Source organism: Gordionus sp. m RMFG-2023, chromosome 5, assembly GCF_954871325.1.
Source record: "Gordionus sp. m RMFG-2023 chromosome 5, tfGorSpeb1-WG-v2, whole genome shotgun sequence".
NCBI lineage: Eukaryota > Metazoa > Nematomorpha > Gordioida > Chordodea > Parachordodidae > Gordionus > Gordionus sp. m RMFG-2023.
Window position 1 is genome coordinate 9,217,091 of NC_088779.1, and position 10,696 is coordinate 9,227,786.

At 25.3% G+C, this 10,696-nt stretch overlaps 1 protein-coding gene across 1 annotated transcript in view; it reads right to left on the reverse strand.

Annotated features, from left to right (window-relative positions):
- The window catches only part of LOC135929584 (DNA repair protein RAD50-like), a 31,000-nt gene extending 20,644 nt beyond the window's left edge, over positions 1-10,356 (reverse strand). Inside the window, exons 1-10 of the mRNA XM_065466239.1 lie at positions 10,228-10,356; positions 10,098-10,184; positions 9,777-10,057; positions 9,623-9,728; positions 9,299-9,457; positions 8,914-9,216; positions 2,404-2,578; positions 1,733-1,902; positions 1,047-1,253; positions 316-815 (exon numbers count right to left, since the gene is read on the reverse strand). Coding sequence (XP_065322311.1) covers positions 316-815; positions 1,047-1,253; positions 1,733-1,902; positions 2,404-2,578; positions 8,914-9,216; positions 9,299-9,457; positions 9,623-9,728; positions 9,777-10,057; positions 10,098-10,184; positions 10,228-10,356 — 2,117 coding nt within the window. The remainder of the gene's footprint in view (positions 1-315; positions 816-1,046; positions 1,254-1,732; positions 1,903-2,403; positions 2,579-8,913; positions 9,217-9,298; positions 9,458-9,622; positions 9,729-9,776; positions 10,058-10,097; positions 10,185-10,227) is intronic.
- Positions 10,357-10,696: the final 340 nt, after the last annotated feature.

Genomic DNA, 10,696 nt, shown 5'->3' on the forward strand with positions numbered 1-10,696 from the left:
TTTTTAAATAAATATATAAATGTTATTCCTGGTATATTAAATATTCTTGAAAAAAAATAACCGAAATTTTTAATTTCATCAGGTATATTTGAGCACGAAATTCGTAAAATATTTTACAGTAAATTTAGCAAACCTGATATAATAGTGAGGCATGAGAAGATTATTATTAGTTATAGTGAAAAACAAAATAAGTAGTAATATTTTAACATAGAGCATGCAATGCAGGGATATTAAAATAAATGAAATATTACAATGAAATAGATAGTAATTAACATAAAAAGGGTAAAATATAACTTAAATGTAATTCATACAAACCTAAGATAACGTTCCAGCCCACCTTGAAAACGTTCATGTTCCGCCATATCTCCCTCGGAATCCAATGATGATTGGTCTTTATCATCACTATCTTGCACTGCTATGAGTTTTTTAATGACTACCATTTTGCCCTGTAACCCATTGCGCTCGGTTTCTTTGGAAGCTATATCTACTCTGAGCGATTTAATCCTGTCTCTCAATTGCGAATTGTTGTGCAATTTGCTCAAGAGAGTATTAAGAGAGCTTACCCGACTATCCACTTTAGTCTTGGAGAATTGCAAAGAAACGATGTCCTTTTTCAGCCTCTCTTCGACTGTTCCTTCACTGTTATTATTAATATTGAAGATTGAAGAAGTATGATCAGTGTTAACGTTGACAGATGTAGAGGAGTCATTATTAGAATTGGTATGGTGTTCCTTAGTTTTATTTCTGTTGGGAGATTCGTAAGTTGAGTTATCGTCCAAAATGGAACCAAGAGTTTCCCGTTTGATTTCGAATTCCTTATTTGAATAAATGGATTTTAAAAAAAATATAAAGGCGACCATTTTTGGCCAACACAAAAGATCTAAAGTTAGGTCGAGACTCGAGACAAAGATGAACGGTGATTTAATTGTAAATACTTTAATATTTTATTATATTTTGCGAGGGTAAGCTTTCATCCAAAAAAAAATTACTACATAATAAAAATAGTTTTAGGGTTCAAGAAAAAAAAATATAATTTTTTTTCAGACCGTTTTTCTGATGTCCTTGTCGATGGTATCGAGCCTTTCTTTATCGCTTGCCATGCTATTAAGTTCGCGATTAAGCGTTTTTATATCGGACTCGTTGGTTTCGAGCGTTCTCCCGTGGACTTGAAGCTCACTTTCCACTTTGGCTTTTTCTTCCTTGCATGTGTCTACATGGCGTCTTTGAACATCTATTTTATCGTCCAGAATTCGCTGCAAAGGTGGAAATTTTTTTTTCCAGAAAATATATAATGGAAGATGCATATTCTGCTAAAAAAATTATTTTGTCTTCCTAATACCTTCAATTTTTTAAAGAATATATTCATATTAGAGCTGAGCAGTGTCGAAAAAATAACATTTAAAATTTTATATAATAAATTTAACATTTTATTTAGATTTGGTAAAATCCAAAGTTTGTTTTTCGCTTAAAATTTTGAGCTAAAAAATATTTGAAGATCCCAAAATCATATATTTTTTTAGAAGTTCAAATTATTGACTTCATCATACAAAAAATTTTTCAGTTTGAGCATTCTCAAAAAAAAAATTTTCGATATCAAAATTTTTTAAATATTTTTCATTTTGAAAAGAACTGGCAAAATTCCAAAGCCTAAATGATTGTATTATGCCCTCTTTCTTTATTGTAATTTTCGAAGTCAGATTATGAATTATATTATAAATAAATAATTTTTTACTCTTTGTTTGGTATGCGTGGCGTCTAATTTTTTTTTCTCCGCGTCCAATTCGTCCAACAACCTAGAGTACACCTTTATTTCGATGTCGTGTTGTGCAGAGACGTTATTTTCATTAATATTATCAATATTAATTGAGAATTTTTTTTGATGAATATTCCAATCGGTTAAATCTTTTTTTAGACATTTTTTTTGCATTTAATAATAGATGAGGGTTGGGTTTACTAATTTCAAAAACTACTATTTATTCGATTCAATAAAAATATACCTTCATTATTTTATGCCTAGTGGAGTTAAATTTTATGTATTTTTAAAGTTGATATAATACATAATAACAATTTCTAACTAAATAAATTTTTGTGGCTATGGGAAACTTTAAATTGATCATTTTGACAAAAGTATTTTTTTTAAAATTAATATTTAACTATTATTGTATTTGACCATACGAATTTTTATGTGGTCTAAAGATGGTTCATTTTTAGATATAAATTCAATCCTTAGGAGGATATTAAATAGTAAGATTGTGACAAAAATGGGCAGATTTTAATGGATCAAATATTGACCAGCATATTTTTTTCAATGTTTCTTTATTGTAATAGAAATTGTTTAAAACGATTATACTTATAAAATAAATAGTAATATATCAAGATAAATTATTTATTATAATCATTAACTTTCAGATGACAATATCTTGGTTAAGTGTTTGGAAATGTAGGCATCTCGCTGTTTTAATAGTTGGGCAAAATTTTGCTTCTCCTTTTCCAAAGCCATTTTACGCATGTAAAGAACAGAATTCTGTTCTTCCAAAGTGTGACCGCTCTTATCTATATTGGCATTTTGGGTTTCCAACTAATGAAAATGGATATAAAGGATACTAATACTATTATACTCAAAAAAATGTAGCAATAATTTCTCCAGAGAAAAAAAAACAGTTGAGGGCATTCTTACCACAATATATACATTTTATCTAAAAGTGGGAGAGGTGGCACTTTTTATCCTAATAAAATTATATTCATTCCCTACCCCTAAACAAGGCTTGGAATAACCGGGGAAAAAATTCCTCGAATATTCAGATTCCAAGCTTTTTGCTTTTGATTTATTATACTCATATCATAGAAATCCTCATCATTTAAATAAGTTATAATTGGCGTTTATAATTCCATTATTTGATATATATATTATATATATATATAATATATTTTATATATATTTAAATTATTATTATTAAATGATTGATAGATGTCAATTATTATAAATATATATTTAGTTAGTAATAATATTGATTTTGTTGATATTGATTTTTATATCGGCGCGGAAGGTTTTGGTAATAACAAAAGAAAAACGAAGGTTTTTGTATTGATGGATTTATTATTATAAAAATTATGAAATTGATATAAAAAATTTATGGATTATATTTTATGAAAATAGAATAAAGAAATACCTAGAAATTAATAGAAAAAAATACTAAATAGAATATATTTAAATTGAGAGATTAAATATATATCAAGAAATATTAAGAGATTAAATATATATTAAGAAATCTAAAATATAGAGTTATTTTAGAATTAATAGATAAAAGTTAGAGTTATTTTATTGGTGCCGTGACCAGGCTGAAAGAATGGTAGCTATAGTGAAAAGTTGGTTAAAGAAATCTAAACAAGAGAAAAATGAAGTATGGTTAGCCCAGTTATATTATAATAATTCAAGAAATAAAGAGGGAGTTACTCCTGTTGAATTATTTTTGGGTAGAAGAACCAGATTACCTTTAGATTTTCTTAAATCAAAAGAGATCGATAATTTAGAATCTTATGGAAAAAGCAATATAAAATTTCCTGTGGGTCAAATTATTTGGGGAAGACTTTTTGACCATAAAAAAAATGGGAAAAAGGTATTGTTTTGGATAATATTGGGAATAAATTGTGTAATATAAAGTTTGATGATGGTACTGTGGGAGTACGTCATAATGATTTTATTAGGGTATATGAATAAAAAAAAAATAGTAATAAATTTGTCCATAAAGACCGGAAACAAAGTTCCTATAAATCTTGAGAACAAACTTACTTTGTACTTAAACAAGTTAGAGTTATTTTATTTAAAATAACTCTAACTTTTATCTATTAATTCTAAAATAACTCTATATTTTAGATTTCTTAATATATATTTAATCTCTTAATATTTCTTGATATATATTTAATCTCTCAATTTAAATATATTCTATTTAGTATTTTTTTCTATTAATTTCTAGGTATTTCTTTATTCTATTTTCATAAAATATAATCCATAAATTTTTTATATCAATTTCATAATTTTTATAATAATAAATCCATCAATACAAAAACCTTCGTTTTTCTTTTGTTATTACCAAAACCTTCCGCGCCGATATAAAAATCAATATCAACAAAATCAATATTATTACTAACTAAATATATATTTATAATAATTGACATCTATCAATCATTTAATAATAATAATTTAAATATATATAAAATATATTATATATATATATAATATATATATCACGACCGCCCAAAAAAAAAACAAGACGTGATAATAAAAAAAATATGTGAACTGGAAATTTTTACATTTATATATTATCTTTGTCTTCCTTCAACATCTCTTCTTCTTCAGTCTCCATATGAATATATTTCTTTTGTAAATCGATATTGTCATTCACTTTAATCACTGTTGAACCCATCTTAGTAGCCTTGTCACTGGTATTTTGCGTCTTAGCATAATATTTGTATTTATTCTCCATCAAGATATTTGATTCTCTCAAGTTTTTAGCTTATATATTATTTGCTCTTTTAAACCTTCCTTCATAATTATGCGGAGGCCATGGTCTATTACCGTATTGGTTACTAGATTCAATTTCATTTGTTTTATTATAATTTACATATTTATCCCCCGATATTACATTTTTATTTTTTCCACAAAAATAACTGGTTGTAGGGACTTCCTCCGAGTCACTCACATAATCATTACACTCTTGTTTCATCAATACCTTAGTTGGTATCATACAATTTTTAATGGAGTGTCCGAAACTTCGGCATCTAAAGCATCTTTTATAAATATCCCCTTTATCCTTTTTAATGAATAATTTCTTCTTTTTAACTATTTTCACATAAATAATTTGATCGGATGTTTCAATTTTATAATTCATCACGATATATATATTTCAATATATATATATATATATATTTTTTTTTAAATAAATATTTTTTAAAAAAAATTTAATTTTTTAAATTATAATTACTGAATTTTTCTTTTCTTTTTAAATATTTATAATTTGTAAATTACCCTTCTGTAATTTTTTAAATAAAAACCATTATAAAGAACACTCAAGTTATTTACTTATATATATATTTTTTTTTATATGTTATTTTTCCATTAGCTTAAATGAAAAAAAACAAATCACTAATTAATTAACATTTTTTTTAACATTTATAATATCCCTATTTAATTCATATATAACATTAATTTCTTCAATTTCTATAATACACATTATTTATATTTTTCCCTTATGTAAATTATACAAAGAAAGAAACTTTCATGAAAACACACTCATGTTTTTATTTAAAAACTAAATATTTTGTTTATTTTTACTTTTATCTCCATATAAGAAATTTTGTTTCTTTTTACTTTTCTTTCTATATAAGTAATTCTCGAACTTATCATAAAAAAAAATATTTTTTACAATAAACTCATAACACATGCTCATTTTTTTTTTCGAAATTAATTTTTAAATCACGTAAAAACATAATTCCATAATATATGGAAAATATATTATAAAGTTTCAATTATCTACTATTATTCTCTCAATAATTAAAAATTTAGAATCACTATATCTAAATTATAAGAGTATTATGAAATTTTTTAAAATGTAACATATATACCCAGCGTAGATTTTCTCATAAATCTGCATGTTCAAAAAATTTATTTAAAAAATTACAGAAGGGTAATTTACAAATTATAAATATTTAAAAAGAAAAGAAAAATTCAGTAATTATAATTTAAAAAATTAAATTTTTTTTAAAAAATATTTATTTAAAAAAAAATATATATATATATATATATTGAAATATATATATCGTGATGAATTATAAAATTGAAACATCCGATCAAATTATTTATGTGAAAATAGTTAAAAAGAAGAAATTATTCATTAAAAAGGATAAAGGGGATATTTATAAAAGATGCTTTAGATGCCGAAGTTTCGGACACTCCATTAAAAATTGTATGATACCAACTAAGGTATTGATGAAACAAGAGTGTAATGATTATGTGAGTGACTCGGAGGAAGTCCCTACAACCAGTTATTTTTGTGGAAAAAATAAAAATGTAATATCGGGGGATAAATATGTAAATTATAATAAAACAAATGAAATTGAATCTAGTAACCAATACGGTAATAGACCATGGCCTCCGCATAATTATGAAGGAAGGTTTAAAAGAGCAAATAATATACAAGCTAAAAACTTGAGAGAATCAAATATCTTGATGGAGAATAAATACAAATATTATGCTAAGACGCAAAATACCAGTGACAAGGCTACTAAGATGGGTTCAACAGTGATTAAAGTGAATGACAATATCGATTTACAAAAGAAATATATTCATATGGAGACTGAAGAAGAAGAGATGTTGAAGGAAGACAAAGATAATATATAAATGTAAAAATTTCTAGTTCACATATTTTTTTTATTATCACGTCTTTTTTTTTTGGGCGGTCGTGATATATATATTATATATATATATAATATATTTTATATATATTTAAATTATTATTATTAAATGATTGATAGATGTCAATTATTATAAATATATATTTAGTTAGTAATAATATTGATTTTGTTGATATTGATTTTTATATCGGCGCGGAAGGTTTTGGTAATAACAAAAGAAAAACGAAGGTTTTTGTATTGATGGATTTATTATTATAAAAATTATGAAATTGATATAAAAAATTTATGGATTATATTTTATGAAAATAGAATAAAGAAATACCTAGAAATTAATAGAAAAAAATACTAAATAGAATATATTTAAATTGAGAGATTAAATATATATCAAGAAATATTAAGAGATTAAATATATATTAAGAAATCTAAAATATAGAGTTATTTTAGAATTAATAGATAAAAGTTAGAGTTATTTTATTATTAAAGTTTAATATGAATCGATTGAGAAACTCTGATATATCTAGACCTGTGCGCCTTTTTGGTTACGCCGAAAACGCCACCGTTAAGAAAATCACGCAGGCGCACCGCCGATTTTCATATCGGCGGCGCACGGCCGGCGCAGAAATTTCTTTCTACCTTTTATTCTAATAATTGGTCAACATCACTCTTGTAATTTTTTAATGTCAATCAGGATTTTGATGAATTTTTACCTTCTATTTTAAAATCTTAATTATATTGACGTCATTAGAGAATTCAATTAATCAAAAATCTAATTCCAAAAGTTACCATAATTTTACATATTTTTAAAATGGATGCATCTACTTTAATAATTTAAATAATTTTAGTATCCTAACTCTAGATAATAAAAAATTCATAGTCTGGAAATTTTTTGCAAAAGAATTAGAGAAATTATTACTGCTCTAAGATAGGAAACTGCAGAGGTTGAATTTGAATTCGAGGAATATCAAAGAAAATGCCTAAGTACAATAGATTTAACATCAGACATGTTAGATCTTGACAGCATTGATCTATACCCGGTTTCAAATTGACAATTCCAATGATAATAATAACAATAATTCCACGCATATGAAAACCTTAAAATTAAATATCCCAACACGTTGGCATAGTATATTAATTATGCTAGAAAGCATATTTGGATTAAATAAGAATTTAATTAATAATGTTTTGAAAAGAATTGGGAAGCACTTTCTCAAATTATCAAATTATGAATCTGATCTGGTAGAAGAACTAATAGCATCTCTTTCAAATTTAAAGTGACTGTCAAATTTCTTTCAGTACTAAAAGGGCCTACTTTAAACTTGGCGTTACTTTTTAGAAGTGAAATTGAAACACATTTAATAGTAAATGATAGTGATAGTTCTGAAATTATTTCACTTAAGGAAAATATGCTAAAAAAACTTGCGTTACGATTTCGGGTTTATAATCTGCAAGTAATATTATATAAATATATTCTTTTATTTTTATTTAAAATTATCTAGGTATTGGCTTCTCTTTTAGATCCAAGATTTTAAAAATTGACTTATAATAAAACATCTTAAACTTATAGAGAATGATGATAATCAGGTAGTAAATATAGCTAATGAGGATGAAGATGAATTATTAAATTCAAGTTATTTGACAAAATTGGCAAATAAGCATTCAACAAATATAAATTATGATTTCAAGTTAGGTGAGTTAGAACAATAATGCCACAGTTTTCTTGGAAAACGACATTCACAAGATATGGACGTTCTAAATTTTTGGAGAATTCCAGGCTCGCCAAAAAAATTCTTTGCATTCCGGCGACTAGCACACCTAGTGAAAGAGTTTTCTCTACCACTGGATTGACGTTAAATTCAAATTTCCCAAAAATTTTAATAAAATAATTTTTATACATGATAATTAAATTACGAAATCGATTTTTTGGATATAAGTTTTCTATTAAATGAATATTAAAAAATATGCCGAGATATCTGTAGAATAGTGTATATTTATTTGTTTTTTTTTAAATTAATAAGCAATTAATAATAATTTATCTTATAAAAATTTATATATGCGCCGATTTTATTGACAGCGGCTAAAATTCGGCGCGCCGCCAGCCGTTTATTAGATTTTTTAAAAATTGCGCCGGCCGCCGATATTTCGTCGGCGCACAGGTCTAGATATATTTAGGAAAACAAATACTGTTCTAAAATTTAAAATGTATTTTTATTTGGTGTTTTAGGAGTTTTACTAACCTAAATGTATTAAGCTATGCCCAAATTTTATTCTTTGTTTTTACTCCTAATGCATTGATATAACATTCTTAACTTGATTACCATTTTTTCAAGAAAAAATTAATTTTATAAGTAAAATTTCCAGATGTAAAAAATAGCTGAAAGCTTTTTTTTTTACCTCATACTATTTATTGATATTTTGAGTAATTTACTAGTAAATTTAAAAAGATTATATAGGGAATAATCAAGTTTGGATGTATAGCCCTTAATAAATATATTTAAATATTACATTGGCCAATTTTTCTTGATTAAATAGCATCTCACTTTCATGGTTGGCTAATGCTTTTTGAGCCTTTCCCAGGTTGGATTTCAATGCAAGTATGTGCTCTGGTTTACCTCCTTTGATGTAATTAAAATTTTTACCATTGAAGTTTAGATCAAAAGATGTTTCCAAATAACTTTTGTTGGTGAGATTATTGCTAACTGTACTTACGGTAACTGCTGTTTGTTCAATTTCATTCTGCAGTTTGATTGCCTGATTCTTGGCCAATTCAATTTCTCTACTTTGACTCTCTAAATGAGTTAATTTTTCCTAAAAAAAAACCAGTTTATCTATAAAATTAAAAAGCAATATCAATATTTAAATGTCAACTATTGATTAGAGTTATAAAAACCTGCAAAGGTTTCATTTCAGCATCAATTTCTATAACTTTATCAGTTGCTAGTTTAAATCTCTTTTCAGCCTTTTTAAGATTTTCTTCCAACTCATCAGCAAATTCTTTGTTTTCTTTCAGGTATTTTAATTCTGCATTGTATAATTTTATCTCATTTTTCTGCAATTTATAAAGTAAAATTAGTATCTTATATTATATTTATTAAACTAATGGCATTAATATTGAATATTCAAAATGATAAACATTTAATAATTATCTAATAAAATATAATATATAAATAAAATTATATAATTTTAAATTCATTCTATAAATTATAATATGTACCTGATTTTTTTTAATGTCATTTATTGCATTTAAGGCTTTAATATATTTGGTTGCAGCAAATATGTTATCAAATTTTTGTTTTAATTGTTTTCCCTCACTTAAAGGCCTGTTATATAAATATTCAAATTAACTTATCAATAAATATTCAATGTACCATAAAGCATCCTCTTGATGACAAAATATTACATTATTTAAAATAGACTTTGAAACTCCTAATGCACTAATCATTTCTTTATCAATTTCAGCACATCTTGAACTAATGCTAACCTTTTCACCATTATGTTTCCATCTGGTAATTACACCATCTAATGTTTGAAATTCTACTTTTTTAGCCTTTTGTGTAGTTTTCATTGATCTTTGAACAACCAATTGCTTTCCTTGCAAATCTTTTATTTGCAATCTTAACTGTCCTTTAACTTCAATTTCATGTGCTACCTACAAATAATTATATTATAAAATTAATTTTTATAAATACTTTAGGGTCATGTACAAATGCCGATCCTTTTCCATTTCCTGGAGGCATTTCCCCAGTTGTTAAATAATTTAAGCATTCAATAATAGTCTAAGTGTTAAATTTATATTTAAATATGAAATATTAGTATAACTGTTTTCCCAGTCCCGTTAGGTCCTAAAATCAATGTTAAAGGCTTAAAAAACTTAATGATTTGTCTATCTGTATCATTCGGTCCAAAGCTCCTAATTCCGTGAATACTCATCTGTTCAATAGATGACATTTTTAAAAATTTAAATTAGCAGACGATAATTTATTAATATCCTTTAGAAAGTCATGAAAATAACTAGACATCTAAATTAAAAATATGAATGACATCTAAGATCTCCTACATTTATACGATAAATATTTTATTTTTAATAATATTAATATATTAATACCTGTGCACCGCGGGCTTGCCGGCAATTCATGCCGGAAAATGCCGATTGGGATAAGCTGCTAGCTAGACTCGCTGATAAATTTTTTTTATGGTGGCTGTGCGATGTGTAATTTTTAGAATGCTATTTAATACTATTTATATATTAAATTATTATTATTATTATTTAAATTTGGAACATTAGATT